Raw genomic sequence first — 27,996 nt, 5'->3', positions numbered from 1 at the left:
TTACAATATTTAAATGATAGTTAAGCTAGGTTTTAAATTATAGGTTCAATGTTCTTTAATACTTTAAAACATTTCTTCACTGTCTGCTTGCATTTGTCTTTGCTGTTGAGAAGTGTGCTACCAATGATACTTATTTCTCAGCTGTTAATGTACTCTTTTTCCATAAGCTTTTAGCTTCCTCTTTGCATGTGCTGTTTTTAAAATTCATTATAATATGTATAGGTATTAGTTTTCTTTACCTCTGTAGTTTGAATGTTCATAAGACCTTTTAATCTTTTATCTTTCATAATATTTTTTAATGTTAGAAATGTATCTTAATCATATCTTCAAGACAAGGGCAAGACAAGAATAACCGCTTTCACCATTGCTACTTACTGTAACAGCCAACACTCTAAGGAAAGGAAATAAGAGATGTAAGGATTGAAAGAGAAAAGATAAAGCTGCCATTATTTTCAGAAGAGATGATCATCTTCTTAGAAAGACCATCATAATTAATAGACAAACTCTTAAAACCACTAAGAGAGTTCAGCAAGGTTGTTGGAAATAAGTTAAACTCACAAATATTATTAGACCTTTTCTGTAACATCAATAACAAATTAGAAAATATAATAAAAAGTAAGATGTCAGTCACTCTATTAACAGAAACTATAAAACAAATAACAGTTAACTTATCTAAGAATGCGCTAGACTTCCACGGAGAAAGTTTTAAATCTCTGATAAATAACATGGGATATGAGCTCCATAGATTAAAGGTATCTCACCTGTAGCTGGGCCACATTACTCTTACAATGATAGAAATCCTCCTTAAAGAAATCTATAAATTCAATGAAGAACCAATAAAAATCCCAGTTACATTTTTTTAGAAGAGCTTGATAAGCTTACTCTAAAATTTTAACACGTACTGTAATAAATAATCACAAAAACTGTAAAGTATTCATTCAAGAAAAATGAAACCAATAAAATAAAATAGAGTTCAAAGATGGGCCCATGTATATAAATTAAGTATTTCTATTCAAAATAAGGATACCATGAATAAAGTTAACACATGCCAGATTAGAAGAAATTTATATCAAATAAAATGGACAATATCTAAAGTCATATACACATAGAATATACAAACAATTCCTGCTAATTAACAAGAAATGACAGCATTCCCACTAGAGAAATTGGCAAAGTAATGAGCAATCATTTTACAGAAGAGGAAATCCAGAAAGTTAACAAACATATGAAGAGATGCTCAAACGTATTAGTATTCGTAATATAAAATGAAATCACAATGAACTATCACTATGTCTATTCAGTCAGCAAAAATTAAAAAGAGGAATGAAGCCAAGTCTGGTGGTGAAGTGGAAATATGTGTTGCCCCGTGAACTCTGGTGGGAGCCCTGGAGAATAATCTGATTGTATTCAACTAACATAAATACACCTATATTCTTTGGCCTAGTAATTCTACCTCTGCATATATAACCCCAAGGAAATTTTCATATGCCTCTAAAAAGCATCTTAGAATGTTCATTGATGCTTTTTGTGTGGGTGTGGAGGGAGAAGTTGGAGACAATCTGGTTAAGTAAAACATAGTGTTTGCATTCCATGGAATATTTTCAAGCCTTTAGAAGTGACAGATTCAATGCACACATAGCAACATGGATGGATCTTCTAACATGGTGCTGAATTAAAAAATAAGGAACAGTATGAGCTCTATAATACAATACCACTTACATGAATTAAAAATCCATGTGTGCAAAGCAACACATATTTTGCAAGAACAGGTACAAATATCTTCAAATAAAAATATCAGCATCAACCAGATGAAAATAGCTGTTAATTGGAATGGTAGATAAGTGATGGAGGTGAGGAAGGACAAGCAAAAGAATATCAGGGAAGATGGGGAGAAAAGTGAATGAATGAATGAATGAATGTATGAATGAGCTAATGAATTAATAAGTAAATAAGAGAGGGTCTTTTCATGGACTAATGAGGCCAAAGTACCATGAACGAAGAGGATGACTAAAGCTTGTTTAATCATCCTCTAAAAGTACAAATAAGGCCTAGTATAGACAATGGCACATAATGAGCACTTTTAAATATCTGTTGAAAGAATGAGGAAATAAATTATTTTTGCAAAGTGATGAGTTCTTTTACAATATGGATCAGTGCTGTTTACTAAATTATTTTAGGTTTTGATTTTGGTATATCAGATTTTTTTTGAAGTGTCAGCACACCTGCATTTGGAGACATCTAGATGATGTCAACAGAATTTTTTTCTTTTTCTCCACTTTTTGATGTATTGCATGAACATGGTCACCTTGTCTTCTTTTGAACTGTGCCATGTAGTTCGACTTTTGATTCTGAGTCACAGATAATGTTTTCCCAGCAAATATCTGACATTCTGATCTGGAGTCCGGGCGGCCTTGACCCTAAACCGTTCAGGTCATGGGGCGTGAGCGCGTGGGCTTCAGATGCACAGCGGCTGAGGCTTCCGCGCTGGGAGGGACGCCCCGCACACCTTCGGGCGGTGAACCCCGTTTTCCCTTGGGAAGCTTCATGCTAACTGGTGGGTGCGCTCTAGGGTCCTGTCCCGTCCGTATGTGCCTACAAGTCCCCTTGAAGGAAGCAGCTCCAGCCGAACAGCACGCGAGTCTTCTCTCTCCCTCGAGGAGGTGGCCTTCCTTCCCGTGGGCAGAAGGACCACCACAAGCGGCAGCCCTCGCATTTAAGTGTGACCACACCTGGCCAGCTTGGCGGTCGCTGGGGAGCGAGGGGAGGGGCTGTTGTGTTTCAAAATGGAATAAACAGAAAAGCAGTATTAAAAGAATGAGGGGGTTGTTTAGTGAGGCTTGAAGAGACTACAGGTGTTTCCTCCTGTTTAGAACCAGTGACCCCTGGGAATCGCATTTCCCGCGGAGCAGGGCCCAAGGCCGACAGTACCCTGCTGGCGTCCTGGGAGGCAAAAGTCTGAACGGACGCCACCAAGAGCCCAGAGCTTTCCAGGGGGCTTTGGACTCGTCACTGGGGTGGGCAGGTGCGAGCCTGGACCCCCGCGCTCACCAGTTCCCACCTCGCACACCGTCTCGCTCACAGTGCGCCGCATCGCACCCTGCGGCCGCAGCTGGTGGCCACAGCCTCCTGTTGCTGCGCTGCGGTTCGGATCCAGCTGGCTGGCTCTGCGAGTCAAGTGGCCCGCAGCCGGAGGGCCTCTGAGGGTGCGCACAGTGGGGTGACAGGCAGCCTTGCTGAAGAAAAAGTGCACCGGTGCCTGAGGTGGGAGGATGTGACGCCGCTGTGCCCCCGCGCAGTGGGAACTTGGGCCTTTAAAAGGCCGAGGAAACAGCCTCTGAGCAAGCAGTGGCTGCACTGGAGGAACGCACACCCAGGTCTCACATTAAAGAAGTCAAACTGTCTGCTTCAAAGAGAAAAGGCAACATCCTGTCACAGGCCATGCTCTGGCAAAAACGTAAGTGCTCCGGCCAGGGCTGTCAGAGCCACGTGAGCACGGCAGGGGCTAGGAGCTCCCCAGTCGGACCGACAGGTGATGGTGGGGATGGGGGCCACAGGGGTCCGGGCCCCGAGCAGGGGGTGGGGAGGGGTGAGGTGGGCGTGACGGAGCCGGGTGGAGAAACCAGCCTGTCAGAGGTGATGCTGATTTTCCAGGCTGGAGGGGAACGAAATGGTGTCCCAAGCTGGGGCAACTCATCGAATCTCCGCTGCTGTGCATGAATCACTGTGGTGAAAAGGGGCAGTTTATGATTCACAAAACGAAAGCCAGATGTAACATTGGTTTGGGACCGGGAGGGGTAAGCGTTGAGTTCTTTACATGAGAGGCATTCTTTTTATAAATAGCTACCCTGTAGCCTGTGGTTCAATTCCATGGGCCCTGCTCCTCTCTGGCAAAGGTGTGGATTGTTTCTGTTAATGCGTTGGGGAGATGTGGAAACTCGGATTGGTAGAGCACTGGCTTCACTGACCTGCCTCCTGTCATTCTTCTTCCCATTCAGTGGCAAGGCTGGTGTTCCAGTGCAAGGGGACAGCAGGCTTATCTTTATCCGTAATGTTTATCCTGGGGGTTGGATGGAACAATTGTGAACTTTATTTTCCATTATGTGGGACCAAACAGAGACTCATGTTATTAATAATGGAAACCATACAGAGATTATCTACAACATTCCTTTCTTGAAATAACAAAGTCAACTCAACAGCCTTATGAGTCTCAGTTCTGTATTTCCTTTAAAAAGAAGTATTACCAAAAAATTGCTCTTTTAAAAGTCACTTAGCTCTTTAAAATGTCTTTTAATGAATTCAGGTATACCCTACTTCAAGCAAACTTAATATAAGAGAATCTAGATGTATAGGAAAGATAAATTAGGGAGTGTTTATTTATTTTACAAAAAGATATTCTATTGGAGTGCTTAAAGTTCTGAAAATATGCCTTTGACATTACGACTAGCATGTACAGTGCGTGGGGGACACGGGGAGGGCTGCGCAACACAGAGAAGACGTAGTGATTTTACAGCATCTCACTATGCAGATGGACAGTGACTGTGAAGGGGTATGTGGGGAGGACTTGGTGAAGGGGGGAACCTAGTAAACATAATGTTCTTTCTGTAATTGTAGATTAATGATACCAAAATAAAAAAAAAAGATGAAAACATTTTTAAAAGAAATGATAAAAAAAAAGAAAGAAAATATGCCTTTGATTAAAACACAACTTGTAGTCACTTTTTTTTTAATTATCTGGAATTGAGCTTTTTAATGTGTACAGAAAAGTGATTTGAAAACTTCTCAGACTGTGAAGTTTCATCGTTGTTTGATAATGGCGAGACGGATTTTTTTTAAAAATAAGAAGTGCACTTTAATTTGTACTTGAGAGTTATGGAATCCTTCGAAGAAAATTATAGATATCCTAGTATGGGTGGTATGCAACTGGTCCCTGAAGGAGGAGACAGCAAGACCCTAAGCTTCTTAGGGTAATGGCAGCCAGCCCCGTGGGAGTGCTATGTGGTGGCTGAAGGGCAGGGGGGCACTAATGTCTTTACTGGAGCCTGCTGTGTGTCCATATACCCTTACATGTAGGCTGAATCAGTGGGTTTTATGTGAGCCCCTAGATGGGCTTTTCTGCCTTGGTTCCTGCCTATTTAGGGCAAGTCATTTTCCTTTTAAAAAATCCTTAGTTTTCTCATATGTAAAATGGGGTAAAAATAATACCCATTCTGCAGAGATACCTTAGTAGGCTGAGATGCCACCAAAATGATGTTGATTGCTTTGGTTTTGTTTCTGTGTCTGAGATATGGGCTTCTTCCTTGTGTTCATGAGCTGCAGTATTCTCCCTTTGTCATTATGCACTACATTTTTTCTTATATTTCTCCTAAGAGATAAGCAGTTTTTTAAAAGGGGATATTGGAGGCGTATTTGCTGCTCACATCCTGCAGGTCAGTCATGTGCAAGCAAAACTCCATCTTTAGGGGAACCACATTGTAAGATCAGTGGTGAAATAACTGGGGTGAATGTTTCTACATGTTGCACACCATCAAAGTTCTTTTCAATGTCCTTTGGTACCTTAAAGGAGATTAAGAAATGCCCCCAGACACTGAATGCATCTCTTCACCCTGGATCCAAATAAGACCTTTGTTTAGAGCAGAGGGTACCTAGGAGATTATACTCTGGGGGAAAAACCAGTAAAAATAGAGCAACATCATCAGCCCACTGAGAATCACCTGATGGAAGGGCAGGGTTTGAAATCAGACACCAAGAGTGCTGAAAAAAGCACTTTCTTTTTTCAGAAAACACCCTCAAGGCATGAGCTGAAATGACTGTACTACTGGGTTCTGGAAAGGGTTAAGAAAACATTTGCTTTGTGAATATTGTCCCCTCCTTCCTTGGCCCATGTTTCCAGTTTGTGGACTGAATATGAACATGGGCTGTGGTTCAGATTAGCTCAGCACGACTGGCACACAGAGTGGAAATCTTCAAGCCCCATCCACGGATTTAAGATTTGCTTGACTGGCCGGTTGGATAAATAAGTCACTCCACCTGCAGATTCTCTCCCCAGGTTCTTCGCTCGGTCTGGCAGGTCTTGCATGGATGTGAAGAACTAACAGCTGCCTCAACAAGAAGCCCTTGTTAAGGCCACCTAGTAACAGTGAAATAGAAACAGCAGGAGCAATGGAGTGAAACATGCCTCGGTTTGAAAGCTGTCTCTGCAACTTATTTAGCTATCTCATACACTTAAAAATCTGGAAAATAGGGGTGTTAATGCCTGCTTTACACAGTTTTAACCAGAGCTAAAGCAGGGAATGTAGCAGTGTCATCAAGTCTCCTGAAAGTGGTCAGAGAGCCCTTCGCTCCTGTAATACCTTCCATCGGCCTGTCTTGAGTGATCAGGGTTATACTAAATTCTTGCCTGTCTATCTTTTTCCACGCTTATATTAGAGTAATTAAAAAGGCACAGTCAAAATGTTCTTGGATCTTACAGTTTTTCAAAACTCTAAATCAGGGGTGTACAAATGGCCTAAGTGCCAAACCAGTCCTGCCACCTGTTTGTGTAAATACAATTCTATCAGAATACAGCCGTGTCTGTTCTTCTGCTACAACAGGAGGGCTGAGTAGGTGCTACAGAAACCATACAGCCTGCAAAGCCCAAAATGTTTACTATCTGGCTCCTTTCAGAAAAAGTTTGCTGACCTCTGGCCTAAAATGACTTGGGTAGTACTTTGGATATTCATTGCCTTAGATTGTTCAGTATCCTGGGCTTGCACTGCACCCACACCAGTAGGAGATAAAGCTTGCAGTTAACTGATTAAATAACTTGCATAATATCAAAATTTTATTTTATTGACATCTACCTTAGAGTCAGTGTGTGTAGCAAACTCAACACCACTTGTTAAAAAATAAATGAATTGAACAACTGTTTTTTATTGTTATTCGTGACAGGGAAAAATCAAGGGGATATCAAACGCAGGTTTGGCTTACTTTGTTTGAATTGACTGGTTGTCTTGATGCCTCATAGACTTGGCTATGGTGTTTCTTTGCTGTAGTGCCCAAGGAGGCATTTTAGGAACAGGAAACATTTACTATCAAATTATAATAGTGCTGATTTGCCTTTGCTTCCTGACATGAACAGAGCAGAGGTTCACAAACAGATACATTAAGGTCTCAAAATTCTCATTAACATAATACTTTGGAACTATCTCCTGCATAAATTCAGGCAAACTTATAACAAGAAGTAATGTAGGTCTGTGGACTATCTCTAATAATTTCTATGCTGTGTTACATACAATGTCTGTTTAGTTATTAAGCCTAGTAAGCACCTTTATTTCTTACCAAGTTTATCTATTGATTCAGTGGTTCTTGTTGATAAGTGTAAGTGGGATCCAAAAGACAGACACAAATTCACGAGCACAGAAGGAGGTGAAATAAATGACACACATCTACTGAACACACAGATTAATTGGTAAAAGAGCAGATGATTTTCAAGGTGGATACCTACTTCCTTCTCCCGACATTTACTAAAGAAAAATGCCAACATTGTCTCCTTCTACACTCAAAAATTTCCCAAGTCAGATGTTTTGAAAGCTTTCTTCCAGCTCAAATCTACAAATCTGTTCCATTGTGAGGAAGAAAAGGACCAAGGTTGTCTATACTTCCTAGCTAAATATCTGGACATTTAATTATCTTCGAGGTTCTGTAAATTTTTGCCTTTAAACTTTCCCATTACCAAGTACAGGCATTAGTTTTTTTGCCCTCTGACTTCTTTCTAAAGAAGTTTATTTTGCCACTAATGATAATGTTCATCAATTTCTCATTTTGAGGCAGACGAATCAAAGCTGGCTAATAACTTCTGATCTTAACATAATTTTCACCTTTATCAAATTCTTGGCAACCTTCTAATTTTCTCATTTTTGTGTAACAACTACTTAATGAGCGTGGGCCTGCCTGGGTCGGAGTGGCCTTCCCTGAAACTCTTGTGTTCTGGTTGTGTGATGTTAGGGACGAAGCGTTCCCACAAGCAGGAGACACGGATTCTACCTTCGACTTGTTGGTAATTAGGGGTGGGGCCTTGAGAAAGCCACCTGACCAGTCTAGGTCCCAAGTATCTCCGCTGTAAGATGGGGCCTGCCTCTTCCTGGCTAGGGGCATATTTAACTGAAACCCTTTTCCAGCTCTAATTGCTGAGATTTCATGAGTGCTTATAAAAAATAAACAGTTCAAACATGTGTCCTTAATTTAATAGAAGGAATTCTTGCATCTGTATAGAACAGTGCTTTTTAACCTTGGCTACACATAGGAATGCTCTGGGATCTTTAAGAAATATCAATATTTGGGTCCTAACCCAGAGGTTCTCATTAAATTGCCCTGAGCATTAGATTTACAAATGCTTCCCAGGTGATTCTATTGTGCTGTCAAGGTGAGAACTATTGACCTGGAGGTTGAAATTGATCATTTCTAATATGCCTTTGGACATTACACTACTATAAGCAGAACATGTACAATCCTTTTCATATGGATAAATGTTGGCTATGGGGTATGAAGTACTTATTTGGGGCCACGCAGTGGCAGTGTACCTGATGTTCTGTTGGGTCTGTTTGGGTTACATTTGGTTGCTAGTAGGAGATCTGAAACTATGTGGATTTAAATAGGACAGTGGTGTATATTCTCTCACATAAAAGAAGGTCCACAGCAGGCTCTGAAGGACAGTCTGGAGGCTTTAAAGTGCCAACAATGTCCCAGGCTACTTCTGTCTTTCTGGTCTGCTGCCCTTAGCATGTGGCTTTTGTCCTCAAGGTCGCTTCATAGTTGCTACTGTGACTCCAGCCATCACATCTGTGTTTTGGACAAGAAAGAAGAACAGGGAAAGGCAAAAAGATCATGGCTCCCTATTATTGCCCCTCCCCAGTGACACACACAACTGCTGACAAAATGACCATTCCTATCTGCAAGGGAAAATAGCGTACTTAGCTGGGCACACTGCCAGCCCCCATAATGTGAGGGTTGTTAGTAAGGAAGCACAGGACAGATGTTTGGTGTGACAACCGCTAGTCTTTGCCATACTTTGAAAGTATAATCTTATTTACTCCCCATAAAAACTCCATGATTCTGTTTTAAGCTCCATTTCATAGATGAGAAAACTAAAGCTTAAAGATTAGGTTGGTAAATCACCCTGAATGTCATCTTGCAAAACTGTTCTATCTCCTTGCCATGGTGCCTGCCTCACTCACATGGTCCAGGAGGGTGCTCTTGGAAAAAGCACAGGCCTCTCATGTTAGATAAAAGACCAATGGCAAAATGATGTGTACCAGCTGGCAGATGTCTATTCATACTTTGAAAACTCATGTTTCATGCATGTATTTCAGCTTACTTTCTGAAGGAAGTAGCGTCATTGCCTCGCTGCTGTACCTCCTCCACTGGGCTTTTGTGGCAGCTATTTTAGCTACAATGGAGGGCTCAAAGGGGAGAGAGGGACCTAGAATCTCTCCCAATAATGCAGTGCATCTTTTTTTCTGGGCAGCACTAGTGGACAGCCCTGTGTGGCAGTCTGTACTGGGGGCTAAGGCTTCTGCCTCCTTGGCACTTCCTTTGTTTACAACTGCCTAGATTTTGGAAGAGTCTGGTTATCCTTCCACATGTGTATATGTGTATATTCATGTGTGTGTATGTGTACATGTATGCATGTGAGGTATGAGAAGCAAGATAGAGAGGGTAAGGGTTTATTCTAAACTGGAGCATGACATCTCTGCTGTTTCTTTACCTTCAGTGGCTTAAAGCTTAGCCTTTGGGGCAGGCAGACCTGAGTTTGAATCCTATACTGAATGCCTCACTTGTTGTATGATGCTGGCAAGTCCCTTTGCTTGTTCTGCTGCCATTTCCTCATGTATATGATGGGAATGCAGTTCTTACTTCATAAGGTGTGGTAGGGGTTGAACCACTGTGTGTGGCATTAAGTCAACACCCAATAACACAAAATAGTTTACTATTATTATTTTTCTCACTCTTCCTTTAAGGACAAAGGTTATGCAGCTAATTTTAGATTACGATATGTATGGCCTCTGAGTTTTGCATTTCTTGTGAAATAGCAGGACACGTATTTCCAGTCTTGTCATTTGTGGTGTGGTTAGTAATTAGGGCTAATACTGTTGGTTACAGTGGCCATTCTATGACCAAACCTGGAACTTGGGCCATAATTTCCTACCAGCCTTGCAAGGTGTGATGGCAGCAGGCTGAAACTGACTGGCAAACTTGTGTTTGTTTTTTTAATTCACAAGATTGAACAGAAGTGTTTATAATTTAGCTGTGAGGAGAATGGCACTTGACATATGCAAGAAATAGCACAAATGATACTGAAAACTGAAACAAGAATGTGCTGCGTCCTTTCTTAGTAATGGTCTCATTAGTATCACTTTCTGGGAAGAACAGGTAGCCAAAGAATTATGTCCCAGAGTCACTCTCGGGCCAGGTGTTGGGGCCAAAAAGGATTTGACTGCACTTAAGAAAAGCTGAATTACTTTTCAATCCTCTAGAAAAAATTATAAATTTAATTGGAAGAGGGGAAGAGTACAAGCTTGTACTTTCTAGGACTGAGAAATACTGGGGAGGTAGAAAAGAAAGGAAAAGAGAGAGGCAAGAGATTTGAAAATAGGAGCAAGTTTTACACTGGGTGACAGCAGCACCAATGTCTTCCCTGAACTGGTGTTGCTGTCACCTAGTGTAAAGAAAGAAAGGTACAGAAGGAAAAGCAACCGTCCATTCATCATGCCGTACATGCAGGCTTCCAACTGATAATAGAATTATTTCCAGCTATAGGGAAATCTACCAATGAAACAAATTACCATCAGCAGGAGGGAGGGGAGGCAGGAATTAGGGAAGGTGTCATGGAAAATATGGCATTCAGTGTGAATATTAGCATTAGAAAGAAAATCCAAGGATATATAGACTGTTGTCCACAGTATTTTTTTCTTAACCCCTTTTATTCAAAACTACTATTCAAATCTACTGCAGAGCTCTGATACAAATATAAAAATGGGATACTGGAGTTCCAACTGCTCATTCATCCCCAGACTCTCCTGATTGCTTCCCTTTACTGGCACCTACAGGCACATTCACTGTGTCCCAGAGTTCTTTTTGTATCAGCTTGACAATGCTGACCTGGACCAATCCTTTACTCCTTCAGCATGATCTCTGATAGCTGATCTCAGGTCCTTGGTTTAAATACTTACAAAGTAAGGAACTCATTATCAGAGAAAAATTAGCTTTGGTCTCCATTAGACTTTGAAGCTGTAAAGGTCATGTTTTCTGTCTACATGGCTGTCTTGTGAATAAGAAAGGGGTGTCTTTCTCAAAGACTGGCTTAGTGAGTTCTTTCTCAGGCTTGTTATTCTCACAGCTTTTCAATTGTCCCTCACAAGGGAATCCTCCACATCATGAGGCCATTGGTTAGTAAACCAGAGATTTAGCAAAAAAGTTCATGTTGACTGGCAGTTAAATCTCACATCGTGAATCAATTATTATGGCTACTTTCATGCATGTAGGCTGTACCCCAAGCCACAGTGAGGGCAGCTGAGTCTGACTCCAAATGTACAGCTGATGCTGGATCTCAAGAGTCTTTCCCCCAAGGAATTGTCCATGCCCAAAGCTCTCAGGGAAAGTCTCTTTCTTTCATAACATTACAAACTAGACATTGCTTACATCAAGGAATAAACAACTGAAGTTCCTCTTCTTTAACTGCTGAACTATAATTGTTTCCTATTCTAGATCAGACTGGCCATTCTAGATTCAGGCTATGGGTCTTGATCTAATACGGAAAGATGTGTCTGTCTCCTCTGCTCCATCTCCTCTCTGGTGCAGCCTTGCTATGTATAGCATGTGTTGGGGGCTGGGTATCTCGGGTTGGTTCACCCCTGACACGGTCTTGTGAGCTCATTATAAGCCCCTTTCACCCACCCCTTTGATCCCTGCTGCTCTCAGTAAAGCTGAGGCAATGCCCAATATGGCAGCCAGAGGTCTGCCTTACTCTAACAGGTATCAGAGAACTCCCTTCTCTGACCAACAGAGAGCCCTCCCTTGTGCACTGCCGTGTTTCCATCCCATATGTGATATGCATTTATAGGTTTCTAGACCTGTGAAGAAGTATCCATGACTATGGCCTCAGTCATGCCTCTGTCCTTGCCCTTTAGGAGATGCAGGTTCCTTCAGGGGCCACATCTGAGGTCAGAACAAGGGTATGTCATCTTACTTTGTCTGCCACCCAAAAATCTCCAAGGTGCTCCTTTGTGGAGTTGCTCTTTAAAAACTCAAATCTGCCCCAAACCTAATCTTCTGGTGGCTTATGAAGAAAGACGTCCTCTCACTCAGCTCATGGTCTCTATAAGAGGCCAGTGCCAGGATTTTGATATCTTCTATCCAGGCTTGATCTGTTTGCAGGGGAGGTCTTTGGTCTTTCTGCAGCATCATTGGCCTCCCTGTAACCTAAACATGGATATTCTTGCTGCTTGTTGATGCCAGACCCAGGTACCTCAGGGATGGTTTCCAGGAGCACAATCAAGGCAGGATGAGATGGGCCTTGCTGGCAGAAGAAGTCCCCGGGTGTGTTGAGAATAGAGATACTCAGGATCAGGAAGCAGCAGGATGGGAGAAAGTTAGAATCACTGTAGCAGGGCTACTTCTCTGATGAATGATGGGCCCTGGATTTTTGGCTGAGCTCAAAGGAGATACAGCCATTTGCTGGACATCTATTGTTACTACTTGTTTAACTATGTTAATTCCATATAATGCTCATGCTAATACCATGATATGGTTATTATTCTCATTTAGCAAGTGGGAAAACTGAGGCACATGCAGGTTAAATGACTTGTTAAGGGTGACACATAGTAAATTATGTAGTAGGCTTTCCAAACTAGGTCAGCTTCAGTCCTAAACACCATTTTTCAATGCCAAGAATTTTAGGATTTCATTAGATACTTCTTCCCCTGCCAGCTGAAATAAATTCACCCTTAGACAGAGGGGTTTCTGACTGTAGTGAGAGTAATTATAACCTGACTCAAAAGCACCTGCAAATATAAATCTCAGGAAGTTATATTTGGGATTCAGTATTAAGATCTCTGGATCTAACTCATTTACATCTTTGAATCTGAATTCCCTGGACTTGTCTTTTCTGAGTGGGCTTATTAGCCAAGATAGAATAAGACCAGCTGCTGAAACATCTTTGGGGATTATCCAGGGTCCCTGGACTGTGGAAGGACCCTGAACATCTGGGGCTGTTTTGTATGTCTTGGGCAAGACTTACATTCATTGTGTGGGCTGAGCCTGACACCAGAGCCATTTCTGCACTGGGGACAGAACCACCGTGCCTTCTGCTCTCTCCCCTTTCGATCGCCTCTGGAGGCTGGGGCCTCCAGCTCTCTGCTCATTCAAGCCCTGCTGAACCAAGCAGAAGTGGAAACTGACCCGACAAGGCAAAGCCCTTCAACTATGAGGCAGATACAGCTCTGTCGCAGTGTGTGATTCTAGGTCTGCTTATGCATTTATTTGATTTGTTTGATTGGTATTTGTGTACCCACACTAGAAGAGACTGTGGTGGCAGGGGCCGTGGTGGTTCATGCTGCTTAGCAGTGCTTATTCAATGGGTGTTCTGCCGGGCATCTCCGTTTCTTGTCCCCTAATTTGGGAAATGATGTATGTGAGATGGGAGCCCTGTCCGCTCCAGTGACCCCAGTTTCTGTAAAAGGCGGGCAGATGCAGCTGGTTTCTCAGGCAGACCTATCCCCTGTCATTTCAATCGAAAACACCAAAAATAAAACTTTGCGGGGAATTGTCTGGGCCTCTCAGTTCTCGTCACCCCTCATGTGAGCAGACCGCTGCTAAGCTTCTCATGGACTTTTCTCTCCTCCCTCAGCTGAGAAGCACCATTTCTTGGGGAACTGGCAATCAAGGGAGACTGGATTAGGGTGGCCCAGCCCCAGTCTCCAGCTGGAGAAGGAGGGTTAGAACTGGGCAGGGGACTGATGCCTGGCCTCCAGTGTTACCCAGAGAAACAAACAGGACTTGCCTGGGCAGGGAGCGGGCAGGCAGTGAGTCAGAAATGGACAGAGCTTAGAATCATTGGGCCTGGGTCTAGTTGATGGCACTGCTCTTTACAAGTATAGTTCTTGGCCGAGTCACTTACATCTCTGAGCATCCCTTTCCTGACCAGTGGTATGGGGAGTGGCAGGTGAAAGGAAGCTCTCCCCTGCCTAGTTCAGAAGTTGTGATGAGGCCTCACATGAAGACATTTGTGTCAAAAACTTTGTGAATCACAGGGTCATCTTGCAAAAGTGAGTGTGGTTATTTCTGAGTTCCTGGGATTGTGACCAGGAAAACCATGGACCTCTAGCACGCATTCCCTCAACATACCTGAGTCTCCACGAAGAAGAGGCATAACTCTGACACTGTCTCTGGAAGTAGAGAGCAGAATCAAAGACACTGCTGTGCTCTGTGTGTTCTGCAGGAGGTTTGGAGAGAGGGTGAATGACTGGCATGAAAGGCACTGAGCCCCTGGCAGAAGGATGCCTCAGCAGCTGAGCCTGTGAGCAAAGAGTCTGAAGGCTCTGGCACTAGAGACATATTTTTTGACCTTGACCAAGGTTATGGAGCCAGACAGCCAGAGTTTTGGGGACAATCCAGGTAATCCTGAGAATGCAGATTGGAGAACCTCAGGCAGGAGCTTGGTGGATGAGAGGGGCTGTAAGGAAATGGCTCTCTACATAAGCCTACATAATTTGAGGGGAGTGTGACCACCTGGGGTCCATTCCAGGCTGGCTGTAGCTTCTCTTAAATAGGGATCACTCAGTTCCCATGCCCCTTTGGTCTGGGCTTTGGCCTGGGGCTCTGTGGTTCTAAGACTGCACAACTCTCTGTAGTCACCCCAGTTGTGCTTCAGGAGCTTCCTGTGGCCCCTTTATCTGGGTGTTCCTTCTGTGTCCCTTTGGCCTGCCTGGGTCTGGGGCAGTTCTTAATAACTATGGCCCTACTTCAGTCTTTTCCTGGTGACCTGCCTATGGTTGATCAGTGAGCTCTTTGGGGGCTGATAGGAAGGAGCCTCTTAGAAACGGGGCACAGGGAGGGGAAATGCCCCTGGCTACCCCCTCACCTTCTCCACCCAGACCCGAGAGCACACTGTCAGGGACCATCCGTGAGATCTCCTAACAGAGACATCCCAGTCTACACATTGGAACCGCATGACTTACTCCTTTTTGGCTTCCCCAGAAGCTTTACAAACAACATCAAATCATAATTCAGTTGAGGTTCCACTTTCTCATAGCTTCTGACTACCTTTTGTGTCCAGCTATTTTTTTGTCCATCTGTCTTTTTTATCTCTGCCTGGGTCTTATCCAGATTGCTAGAATATATGAGTGATATGTTGATATTTCCTGGCTACAGGGCCCCTTGGTTCAAACATTAGTGAATAGAAAGCCCACATTTCTGTGCATATGGGATCTCTTTGCTGGCTTACATTAAAAAGAAAAAGTAAACTAAAATCTAGTGTAAATTGGATGGGGAGTTCTCTGTAGCATGTCAAGTCCAATCTTTGGTCAAAGCCCAAGTTCTTTTTCCTGTTTGGAAAAAATATCAGCCATCGTCCATGAATGAAAAGAACAAATTTGAAAACTTTGACCCAGATCTTCACTAAGAAGAACACTCTCATTAGAGTTTCAGTTAAGGATATGAATAATTCCTTGGCCGACCTGTGCCAGACTTTCCCAAGAGTCCTCAACTATCTTAGGCCAAGAACACAAACAATATTCTTTACATTAGAGTGAAAGGTGTCAGCCAATTTTGTGACTTTGTTTTCAGTTAGATGCTAGGGCAATTTTGTTAACCCTAGGTTTCAATTCCTATTGTTCATTTAGTTGTTTTTGGTTTTGCTACAAGTAAAAATTATTTGTATTTCTCCTTAGTGAGTCTTCTTTAAAAAAAAAATACTGAATATTCAGAAGCAAAAGAGAATAACATTTACTGTGTTTCCCTGGAGTGAACCATAGTGTGTCATGTGTCCTTTTGGATTAGGAAGACCATGTCCTTCAGAATGACCTTGCTGCCTGCAGCCTTGAGATCCAGCTGGTTGGTTGTAAGTAGAAAGCACTTACAGAGAACCGATTGCCATGGTGGGTGAGATGGGTTCCTCTTCCCAGTTCCCTGATGATGGAAACATAGGCCTCCCCTGGATCCCACCCATTCCTTAGAGCAGCATCGTAACTGGTGTCTGACTTACTGCCTGGCCCTGTGGCCCCTGGGAAATCTGTACCAGGACAAAAGAGTCTTCTTTCAAGAGCATATTGGAGGCTGTTCTCGATAATGCCTGAGTAGCATCTGAAGAGAGGCTGCTGGGAGGAGAAGTTACAGTGACCAATGAATTGGTCCCTGTGCAAGTGTCAGCCCCACAAGGGTCTTATCAGAGGGACCTACCTCCTTAGCCAAGGAGCTTTCTCACTGTAGTGTGAATGCGGTTTGCATGGGGGTCATTAAATAAACAAGTGCTGACAATTTTGCATATTGCCTCAGTGATATTTATCATACCTTCATCAAGGAACTGGAGGGCCATATTTATTTAAATCAGTGGGATCCATACATTCCCTAAGCTTTGTGTAAAGTGAGTACAGCACCTTGTGCAGCCGGAGTGCTGAGGTGGTCAGTTGGCTTGAGTTGGTCACGGTCTGTGCTCCCCAGCAGAGCCGCAGCTGCAGGACTCTTATTTTTGTGATGTGAAGCATGTCTGGGTGTGTGGCAGGGGGAACTGAAATGTCCTCTGCTGACTTGCTTATACCTTTTGGTTTCCCTTTGGAAAAGGGAAGCCCTCACTGGGGCCAAATTCATAGGTTTTGCTGTAAGTGAGTTTTGGTCTTTTTCCCAAATTCCACTGGTAATTGACTTCAAGTGGTTGAAAAACAACATGACTGAACTTATCAGCCAGAAAAAGGAGATTCCCAGGGAAGGCCAAGAGGCTTGTGTTTAGGCGGAAAGATTTTTCTCAGTGATGGACACTTGGATGCCCACAGGAGACTTAAAAGGCCTTCAGAGCACAGGATAAATCGTGAGAAAGCTTCAGGCTGTCAGGGCATGCTACTTGGAGTTGCACTTTGATAGAGGGCTGTTCTCTGGTCAGCTCTGCTTTTGGGAGTTGGACTTTCATCTTCTCTGCTTGCGTATATTGTTACTTTCATTTTATGCTATATTTTCTTTGGCTCTTATTTACTATTATTGTTTTAAGAAATTAATTTAATAATATTAAAATTTTTCTTCTAGGTGTTCTAGTTCACTTGTTTCAAAGCTGGCTCAATTCAGGAATCCAGGAGCCCCAAGGCAAAACAATCATGACTTCAGACAAACTTCTTTTCCTTTTCCAAATTTGTATTTGTGGGCTTAGTTCTCATACTGGTAGCAGTAGGGAATAGTGTTTACTGGGAAATTAGAAATGTTTATTGCTTCAAAAACATTGTTGTGAAAGGCACCAGCTGAAAATGTACTTGCAAGTACTCTTGGCTGTTGGGATCCTTTGGGAATTGTCCCCAGACTTCTGATTTTGATATTTCTTAGTCACTTTCCAAAGATACTATCAGAAGCACCTCACTCTTGCCTACTCACTTGGGGTCCTTGGCAGCTGGTTGTGGACTCATGGGTGGGAGTGAGGAGATCCTTGGAAACTGTGGGAGTTTTGTGACTGCAATAGGAAGAGGTGGGGACTTAAAAACTGCCTCTCCATATGGTTGTTGTGCCAGGGCACACCTGTTGACACTGTGGGTTCCAAGGAAGTCCAGACATCAGATGGTGACACCCTCTGTTCACAGCACCTCCCCCAAGCCCTCTTTGTCCATTGATTCAAAAACAACAGGAGGCAGGGAGCCTTGCTGGACAGGATCCCGGAAGTGCCCAGCTGGCCCCTTTGCAGCCAGTGTTTGATGTGTCCACTTCCTGGGAGGGAGTGAGATCAGGGGTCCTCTGGACCCTTCCCAGGAAGTGTACATGCAAATCCAAGGGTGATTCATCATATACCTGTCTATGATCTGGTCTAAGATGTGTGCATGTGGGATTGAGCCTTTCTTGGTCCCCAACTGAATTAATAGTGCTGAGTAACCACAGTGCTCAGGCCCCCAGATAATCCTGTCCTCCAGGTTTCTCCAAGATGCATAAAGTCCCGGCTGCACTTGGTGCCTACAAATAGCTGAAAACTCAGTTGGAGACAAGTATAGGTTGAGTGATATGGGTATGAACAAAGCCAGTGTGGTGTGGCTGTGCGTGACCCTGAGAATGAGTGAGCGGAGTGTGGGAGGGCAGGTGTCTCTGTCCTCTGCCTTGTCAGGCCACACCTGGGGTCAGTGCTGGGCATCACCCTTCATATGGGGGAGTGGCAAAGGGATCTTGGGCAGGAGTGATACACCCAGAAGGAAGGTTGGAGGTGTTCAAAACATGTTGAAATAGCTGAAGGAATGGGATCTGGACTCTAAAGAGGACCACAGATGTCAGAAAGGGATATAAGCAGTACTGCTAACACTAATGATAGTATCAGCTCACATTTATTCAATGCTTAAACATTTATATGTAGTTCTCAGATTACCCTACCAGGCATGTATCATTATGATCCTCATTTTATAGATGAGAAAAATTATAAGTGAATTATGAATTTGAATTTCATTAGAAGGTGATACCAGGAAAATGGTGCTTGTTAGCATGAGGCAGGCAGAAAGAGGAGTTTTCTGAGGTAGCTCTCCAGAGGAAGGTGGGAAGGGCAGATGGAGGGGAAGGAAAACAACCTGCATTGAACATCTACCATATGCTGGACATGGCTTTGGGAAATTTCCGTGTATTATTTGCTGGTCCTCACAGCTGTGTGAGACCAGAATTATCACTCCCATTTTACAGATGAGGGAAATGAGGCCCAGGGATTTTACATAAATTGTCTGAGACCTTTCCACCAGTAAGTGACAGCCCAGATTTGAATTCAGGTGTTTTTGTCTCTCATGTCCATTGTCTTTGCAACTTAAACAAAGGTGACAGCACACAGATGGTCCTGGGGCACAGGTAGCAGGCTGGCTCTCTGCTATGCACTACTAATTCAGCCTGAATTTTACAAGTTGCTATTGTTTCATTGCTCATCTCTTCCACTAGCCTGCAAGGAGCATTTGGTCAGGGACCACATTTATTTTGGTCAATGCTGTATTTCTAGTGCCCAGAGGTATTTGAAGTAATAGCAGTAGAGATCTCTTGTTATGACAGGGTAAGTTAAACAGAAGATAAGAAATCTCCTATTGGGTTGTTAGAAGGGGATTCTTATTAGATTAGAGATGAATTATCGGTAGTTCTAATCCCAGCAGAGCTTCACAATATCCGGAGGGAATTTTATAAACGTAGAGTTCTAGGCCCACATCAGGCCCCCAGATTCAGACTCTCCTGGAGCAGGGCTTGGGCATCTGCATTTTGCATCACCCTCGGGTCAATCCTTCTTCTTGGCCAGGTGAGGAAGTTCCCTGGGATGCAACAGAGTCTAGGGCTGACTCTGCATCATGGGTTCCGAGCGCTAATGGACACCCCTCCCTCTTCCCGCTGCCTCTCTCTGCCTGCAGGGTCTCAAGGCCAGGCCATAGATGGAGGTCTGGTGCTGAGTCAGGGCTGGGATCTTATCAGCTGGGTATTTACTGAGCAAAGTTCAGCTAGGCAGCAGTGCGGATCCGGGTTTAATGTATACCCAGGCTCCTGGGCTTTTGATTCAGAGGCCAGGTCTGCGGGGCCCTTATCAGTGGATGATAATGGAGTCCCCACGTGCGTCCTAAGGGCCAGTGCTCCTTGCTCCTGGTGGCTGACCTAGGCCTGCCCTCCAAGGGCCCAGGGCCCTGTGCTTTAGGCCTTCTGAGTAGGCAGATTGTCACTGCCCAGCCATGGCTGCTTTTAGGCAGCTCTCCCAGGCCAGGAAGAGCCCTGTGTTTTAATGTGGTGCTTTGATTTCCTGGCTTTGATAACAAAAGGCAGAAGGAAGCTTCTATTAGAAGCCAGGCTGGGTACTCTCTGGCCTAGGGCACAGGGGTAGCCACTGGGTATTGTTCTATGTCCTGGGGGCCACGGAATACTGGGGAGTCGTCCATGGCAGCCCATTCCAGAGGTCCAGGAGAGGCAAAGGAAGATGAATGGCAGCACATTTAAATAGTCATCCAACCAATTAATTAATAAATAACTTACTGAGCTGTTTATGGACATGCTACTTGGGAAGATATAGAGAAATAAAGTACAATATCTCACCTTGAGAAGTTTAAAATCTAGTTTTGGGCATAAGAGACTTACACCAAAAGGATTACTTACATTACCTAGAGGACCGCACATTTATTAAATGCTTACTCTGTGCATGAGTTTTATACTAAGCACATGCTATAATTTCCATTTACTGTGTCAGTGACTCCTTACAACATTCCTTCAATAAGAAATTGCCCATAAGAGGCACAGAGAGGTTTAGTAACTTGCCGAGGATCACAGAGCTAGAATGTGTCAAGAACATGTTTTGAGGCTTGTGCCACCTGACTCAGAGTCCTTGCTCTTAGGCTGTCCTTTGCTGCCCCCTATAATGAATACTAACCAAGTCTGGAAGTGTTTAAGAGGAAGGAGGAAGTACAGGAGGAAGCAAATTCTGTGGGCTGCAGTGGCCAACCAGGAGGGCTGCAGTAGTCTTGGGTCAGGAAGAATCAAGAGGTTGAGAACAGTGAGAGGGAATCCTGACCACGGAATCTCAAGTAAGGAGGAGGAGGTGAGGCATGCAAGGAACATGCAGAGAAGTCTAGGCAGACCTTCTGGCCAGAGTCAGGGTTGATATAGTGGTTAGTGTGCTAAGTGGATAGAAAAATGGTTGAGATCACACTGTGGAGGACTTTCAGTTCCAGACTAGGCTGCCAGGCCTTAATTGTCTGGGTAGAGGGGAGCCATAGAAAGTTTGGGGCAGGAGGAGTGACAACACTGAGAGAAATATTCTAGGAAGCCTCATGTGATCCCCTGCATTAGGCATGACTTAGATGATCAGGCAGGCCCTTGGGGAGAGTGGGCACAGTGGGGCAGGGGCTTGTCTGAGGGGAGATGAGCACCAGTGACATTGCTTTCTTGCAGCCACAGCTCCGGAACAAGCCCCAGCCCCACCCCGGCCATACCAGGGTGTCCGTGTGAAGGAGCCGGTGAAGGAGCTGCTCAGGAGGAAGCGTGGCCATGCCAGTGGCGGGGCAGGGGTCACACCTACTGCGGTGAGGGGCCACTGTGGCCAGTGGTGGGCTAGGGGTCGGGGAGCCAAAGGGTAAGGGGAGATTGTACTTCCCTGCTCCATGGGATACTCACTGAGGCCACGAAGGCAGCTCGTTGCTGTGGTGCAGCTGCTGGAGAATGGACAGAGAGTAGTACAAGGCCGCAGTCCCTTGACGTGGAACGAGGGGTATGGGCTGGCTGACTTGACCTGTTGAACTAAGATGTTGCCAGGGCACAAGTGAGCAAGTGACACACGTGCTGGTGCGAGTTGGGGGCTCCCATGGGAAGAGGACAATGCCAGTTCCCTAAATGCACAACTCTCTTGCTAAATGGAAACAGGAATCCCTCAAAAGTGTATGTGGTGATGGCTGGGACACGGGTTGGGTGTTTCGTTCTAACAAGAGAAATTCTCCTATGCTCTCCTTCCCTGGGGCTCTCTGGGCTGGTATCCTGCAGAGGTCTAATTGGAGATGGCTTATCACTAATCCTGGTTTTCTCTTCTTCCCTTTAGGTGGTGTTGCCACATCAGCCCCTGGCGACCTACACCACAGTGGGTAAGAGCTCCCCTCAGCCTTGGCCTCCTCCAGGCCCCTCACCTGGGTGACACTGGCAGCCCTGTAATTTCCTTCTCCCCACAGGTCCTTCCTGCCTTGACATGGAGGTCTCCGCGTCCACAGTGACGGAGGAAGGGTCTCTGTGTGCTGGCTGGCTCTCCCAACCCGCCCCAGCCACCCTCCAGCCCCTGGCCCCATGGACGCCCTACACTGAGTATGTGTCCCATGAGGCTGTCAGCTGCCCCTACTCAGCTGACATGTATGTGCAGCCCATGTGCCCCAGCTACACGGTAGTGGGGCCCTCCTCCGTGCTGACTTACGCCTCCCAGCCGCTCATCACTAATGTCACGGTATGTCACACAAAGGCATTGCTGCTCCAACTCATGCAGAGGGCACCCTTTAGAATGTGGGCTGACTTTCTGACCCCTGATCTTGCTTGCTATTGATTCCCAGGATAACTAGGTCATCTAAGCCCACCCTGTGCTCCAGGGTGGCCTGCTTTTATCCTTATTGACCTAAAATACCTTTCACTAAGGAGGCTTATGGCCTCCCTTGTCATGCCCAGTGCTGCTGTGGGTTGGGACAGAGCTCCTCTTCTCTTCCCTAAACCTCCTTGTCTGCTCCAAAAGCAGGGCGTCTCATTCACAGGTCTAAGCTTTCAGTGAATGGAGTACAAAGTGAGATCTGGGTGGGGTCTCATGCCAGAGCCATCATTTTCTTTCTATGTATCTAAGATAACTTAGAGGGTGATAGTTCACTTAACAAAGGGATTGTCCAGAAGATTTTTAGGCTAAGCAATAGGTGACACAACTTTGTAGAAAATGACTTTTGATGTAGTGAGACCCACCTGCAGTGTAATATTTTGCATACCACCTCTAGTGTCAGACTGCCCAAGTTCAAATCCTCGCCCTTTTACTTACTACCTGTGTGATCTTGGACTGAGTGATGTAATTTCTCTGAGCTTCAGTGTCCTCATCTGTGAAATGGGAATACTAACAAGGAAGTTGATGTCAGGATCAAATGGGACCCTGCATGTTTAGGGCTTAGCATAGTTCCTGGCATACAGAATGCACTCAAGAAATGTTAGTTATTATGAATTATCTTAAAATTGACCCACAACATTAACCAAGGGTTGCCTTCAAGTGCCAGTTGGGAAAGAATGGGCCTGCTACCTCAGGAATGGAGAAAGGAAGAGAAATAGTTTCATGTGAATGGTACCAGTCCAGCTGAAGGAATAGGAATCCCCCAAGTGTTCAGAGGAGAGCAGGCCTGTGAGTACAGCTATATGTGGTCCCCATCCAAGGAAAGCTGTAGGAGGCAGAGCTGGGGCCCTGTGAGTAGCTACAGACCTCCTACTTGATGGCAGAGCTTGCTTTGGTTCCCCATGTCCCCTCCATCTCCCCCAAGGGTCCAGTGTCGCCCTGATGCGCCAGCCCTTCAAGCACTATCTGGGCATGGCCCTGAGGAGCCCTCCCCCACCCTGCCCACCTGGCTACCAGCAAACCAGTTGGGGCTGGATGATGGTAGACAGGAAGGAGTTAGTTCAACACCTTTTCCTGGGAACTCATCGCCATATCAGGGGGCCTTGGGTGGTGGTGGAGAATGGGGTGGACATAATAGTTCCCAGTTATTTCAATCCCAAGGATTTTTTTCATTGTTTATCCTTTCATCAGCCATCCCACCTTCTGCTTTGAAAGGTTCTGCATATCAAACTGTATGTATTAAGAAATAATTTATTTGTTTTACCACTTTGTAAATTAACTCATCAAAGCTGGTTAGAGCTACTAATCAGCATTCCTGGTCAGCAGGAGATAAAGACGTATTATAGCACAGGGTTGGTGTACTTCTATCCCTGAGCATAGACCTCAACAGCTTTATGACTCTAAAAAGTAGGATCCCCATTTGGATGTTTGAAATACTGAAATAATAAGGCTTTGTTGGGAGGCTAGAAGGCCTCTGAGACCCTTTCTCAGCTCCATCATTCTACAGAAAAACACCCTGAAGTCTTGCTACTCAAACTAGCACAGCTGCACAGGTATCACCTGGGATCTGATGGCAGGATCCCAGCTCTATCCCCACTCCCAGGCATCCTGTACCAGAATCTGCATTGTAAAAGATCCCAGAGACTGAAATAAGCTCTTCCCTACGTGACTCTCATTATTTATTCTCAAGGCAGAGTGGCAACTGGAGAGAGAGATGATGGGGGCAGCAGGGGCAGCAGGGGGAGATTTGGGCCTTTCTTGCATCATTCGATGCAGGGACCTTCCTCTTCCACCTGCTTCCTTAGCTGCGGAAGATAGTTCGGGGTCTGCCTCTCTTGCAGGCTTGGCCTCAGGCTTGTAGGGTGGTCATTGAGAAGGCGAGAGGTATTGTTTGTAGTGCACCTGAGAAAATGCTCCTGACCTTTGGAGGTTCCTGGGAGAGCCACGGGAGGCCTGGCCCGGAGGTGGAAGGGGATGAGCATCTGGAAGCCTCTAGCAGCTGTAAGGGAAGCCAAGTCCGTCAGCAGAGCAGGGCTTCCCTGGTCCCCAGGTCTGGCCTGGCACCCCTGTGCTGTTCGCCACCAGAGGGTTTGGAAGGTGAGGGATGCTGGCTCACATGGACCTTGGGATGCCAAAGCAGCTTTATGGGGACAGGACCGTCCTCGTGTCTGGTAGGACAGCAGCCACTTTGTGATAGAGCTGCTATGCTACGCAGCAGGCTTGCTGTTAAATATGCTGTATTTTTATTGATTTTTCAGATGTACATTTTTTCCCCACATTTTAATATCTCTGAAATCAGGATGCATCTTATATTTAATGAAATCTGGAAAAGTATCTCTAATTCACTCAGCCCTGTGCTGTTAGTCCTGTTTGTAACCTATGTTACAGATGAGAAAATGGAGGAAATAGCATAAAGCAAAAACAAATAGCTAGTGAGTGACAGAGTCAGGATTCCAGGTAAAGTCCTGCTTCTTCCTTCGTGGAGGCGTTGAGCAGGGGGAGGTGGAGCGCCTTAGAGGGAGGCAGCAGGAAAGGGCTGAGCTGAGGGAGAAATAGTGACCCTCATGAGGACAAGGATGGGCAATGGACACCCCAGGGCTGCTAACCCTCAACCTTGTGTCTCCCCATCACAGACGAGAGCTGCCGCCACGCCGACAGTGGGGCCACAGCTGGAGGGCCCCGAGCACCAGGCGCCCCTAACCTATTTCCCATGGCCTCAGCCCCTGTCCACGCTGCCCACCTCCACCCTTCAGTACCAGCCTCCAGCCCCAGCCCTGCCCGGGCCCCAGTTTGTCCAGCTCCCCATCTCCATCCCCGAGCCAGCCCTTCAGGACATGGAAGACCCCAGGAGACCCGTCAGCTCCCTGACCATCGACAAGCTCCTTTTGGAGGAGGAGGATAACAACGCCTATGCGCTCAACAACACGCTGTCTGTGGAAGGCTTTTAGGGCTGGCTCCCACCCGAGAATCCTGTTCCCTGAAACTGGGATTTTAAATTGAGCCTGGAATTCATCCTCAGATTCATATTTGTTTGGAGTAGTCATTTCGTTACCACACTTTCTATTCAAACTAAAACTGTAGACTTTCATTCCTTCCTTCCTTTGTCCCTCTCTCCCTCCCTCCCTCCCTTCATCCATTCCTGCCTCCCCCCTTCCTTTTCCTTTCCCATTTCTTTTTCCAATTTGTTCCTTTATGAGTGGGAATTACAAGCGTTTTACAGATAATATTGATGTCAAGTGTTGCAAATATGTGAAGCAGGTGTTTTTATTTCTGCCATGCTTGCTCCCTGGAGAAGGCCCCGTCAGAGTGCCTGCTGTTTTAGCACAGCCACAGGCCTGCTGAGCTGTCCTGGGGTCAGTGCAGCCCTGCCCTCTGTCATTCTGTGATTTGTGGGGTGCCCTGCAGGAAGGCCGGTCCTGCCATTCCTCCAGGGCCAGCCCGATGCCGGAGTCCTCGAGCTGTGGGTCACCAGGGCTGCTCCTTTGTTTGCAGTTCTGAGCACTGGCCAGATTTACAGTCTAGGCAGCAGAGTTTCAAGGCCTGGGGCTCAGTGAGATGGGGGTTTGGGTGGGGGACAAAAAAGAACAGAGTGGGTAGGGGCAGGGACAGGAGGGATGGGAACATGGGGGACAAAGGAGGGAAAGGTTGGGTTTTGGGGGGATAATGGGGGCTGAGGAATGGTTTAGCTCCAGATTACTTGGTTATTAAGAAGGCAAATAAACTCAAGAAAACTGTTACTTTAGTAGGTGGTTTTGCTATTTTCCTTGAAGATACTTGCAGGAAAAGCTGAGCTCTAGTGAAGAGGGTGGTTGAAGCGTCTGACTGCTTCTTCCCACGTCAGGACCCTCTGTGGAGCTGTGTGGTGGAGGCTGAGACTCAGCAACGCCCAGCAGTGGCAGGGGTCTTTGCTTAGTGCTATCACACATGCTTCTTTAGTGTCTTAAAAGCCTCCAGGAGCCACCGGTCCGTGAAGCCAAGGCCTGCTCTCCAAGCACCGTCCTCCCTGGCATCTTCTAGGGCCTTAGCCAGAAGCACCATTTTTATTTTTATTTTTTTGCTGGAGAAACTTCAGATCTGCAGGGTCTTGACCACAGTGTCAGTGGGGGTGCTTAGCTCCTGACGGTGGCTGTGTGCTGTAAGAGCTGGCACGTCATCTGCTAATGACACCACTGTCGCCATTAGGCAGCTGCATTTGTTGTGGAATTCATGCAGAAGTAATGGACTTTTCTGGGAAATGACAATTTCAGTGGCACAATTTCTTTGCCATTTTATATAAAATCTACAGAGAAGTTACCTTTTTATGGATTTTTTTCTGTGAGTTTATTTTGATCCATATTCTCAGTATCTGCTGGAACTCCCAATACAGATATCTTAAATTACTTTTATTCAGACTTAAATTTTAGATTTAAAAGCTTCAAATTTTAGATAACAAACTTACATCTCTGTTCGTAGCAATGGTGAGTAGTCAAGGGAGATGGGATCTCAGTCCTGTTTAAAAGCCCTAGTTTTCTATTAAAAAACCAGTATGCAAGAGTTTCCAGCTTATTATTTGAGGATCTGAGAGCATGCAGAAACAATCTCCATAAGTTTAATTGGCAAAAATCTACCAAAACAAAGTTCTTTAAGTATTTCTAAAGATTTAAATGGTGTCTTTTATTCTTTCTTATTTCAGGTAAAATGTCTCAGCTGCAGTAGTCCCTCTAGTTTTCTTCCTGGATTTTTCTACTAAGATGGAAACATTTTCAATGAGGATTTGCTCAGACTTTTCTGTGCAGAAGTATTTTATATCTTATCAAATTAAGCCCCCTTAGTTTTCAGTCTCTTGTCAGGCATTGTCATTATAGGAAGATGCTTACACTAGTCTTACTGATTTTGCAACTTGATCTGCTGCAAAGGAAGATAAACCAGCCGCACTCTTGTCTGCAGGCCAGTTCCCCCAAGCAGAACAGGCAAGGCCATAAAGCTTGGTCTCCAGGAGAGCAGGGATCTGAGGAGAGGAAGGAAATCTTTTTAATTCTATTGTTCTTCCTGTTATTCATGTTAAATGAGTGAATCCTCATGATGCTGCATGTCCAGGAATAAGTTCAACCATTGGCATTTCCACTAGTCTCAACCCAGGAGCATGTGACATGCTGCCTATGTGCAGAGGAAGCCATCTCCTAGGGGCAGAAATCACAATGAAACGGAGCTTCAAGAAGCCATCCAATCCCTTCTAACACCAGTCCCTGGAGTGAGTAACAGTTTGAAGGGAATCTCCTTTTCCTGGTGGTTTTCTGAACTCACTGCCCTCATTGCTAATTTTTACTGGGGTAATTGTATTTTTAATGGTCCAGCTTATTCTGCCACTTGTTTAGTTTCCAGATGTTTGGAGACAGTAATATGTCCAGTTACTTAGCTCACTTTGGACTATCACCACCATTTTCTTTTTTCTTATTCTCTATGAGGATCATAAGGCAAAAAAAAGAAATGGAAGGAAAGGAATCTGACAGGTTTTTTCCTCCAGCTTTACTGAGGCTCAAATGTAGGAAAAAAGTGTTTTAAAAGTGCACTTTGCATTACTCAGCCTTTTTTGTGATAGAAGTGTGGCCCTCCTGGTCTGCAATGTGAAGAGAGTGGCCAGCTTGTTGTAGATTTGCTTTACAAGGTTCTGATCCATAGCCTGTCCATTTCCAGCATGAAACAGGGGAGAGAGTATGTGGAAATATGAATATGTGGAAATATGAAGA

At 44.9% G+C, this 27,996-nt stretch overlaps 1 protein-coding gene across 1 annotated transcript; it reads left to right on the top strand.

The window, feature by feature from the left end:
* Positions 1-3,115: 3,115 nt before the first annotated feature.
* Positions 3,116-26,213, top strand: POU2AF1 (POU class 2 homeobox associating factor 1). The gene is made up of 5 exons (XM_036895684.2): positions 3,116-3,454; positions 21,106-21,236; positions 21,746-21,788; positions 21,873-22,138; positions 24,904-26,213. The coding sequence occupies exons 1-5, from the start codon at positions 3,439-3,441 to the stop codon at positions 25,216-25,218; spliced, it is 771 nt and encodes a 256-aa protein (XP_036751579.2). The 5' UTR covers positions 3,116-3,438; the 3' UTR covers positions 25,219-26,213.
* Positions 26,214-27,996: the final 1,783 nt, after the last annotated feature.

This window comes from Manis pentadactyla, chromosome 13 (genome assembly GCF_030020395.1).
Source record: "Manis pentadactyla isolate mManPen7 chromosome 13, mManPen7.hap1, whole genome shotgun sequence".
NCBI classification, from domain to species: domain Eukaryota; kingdom Metazoa; phylum Chordata; class Mammalia; order Pholidota; family Manidae; genus Manis; species Manis pentadactyla.
This window is presented reverse-complemented; position numbering and strand designations above follow the sequence as displayed.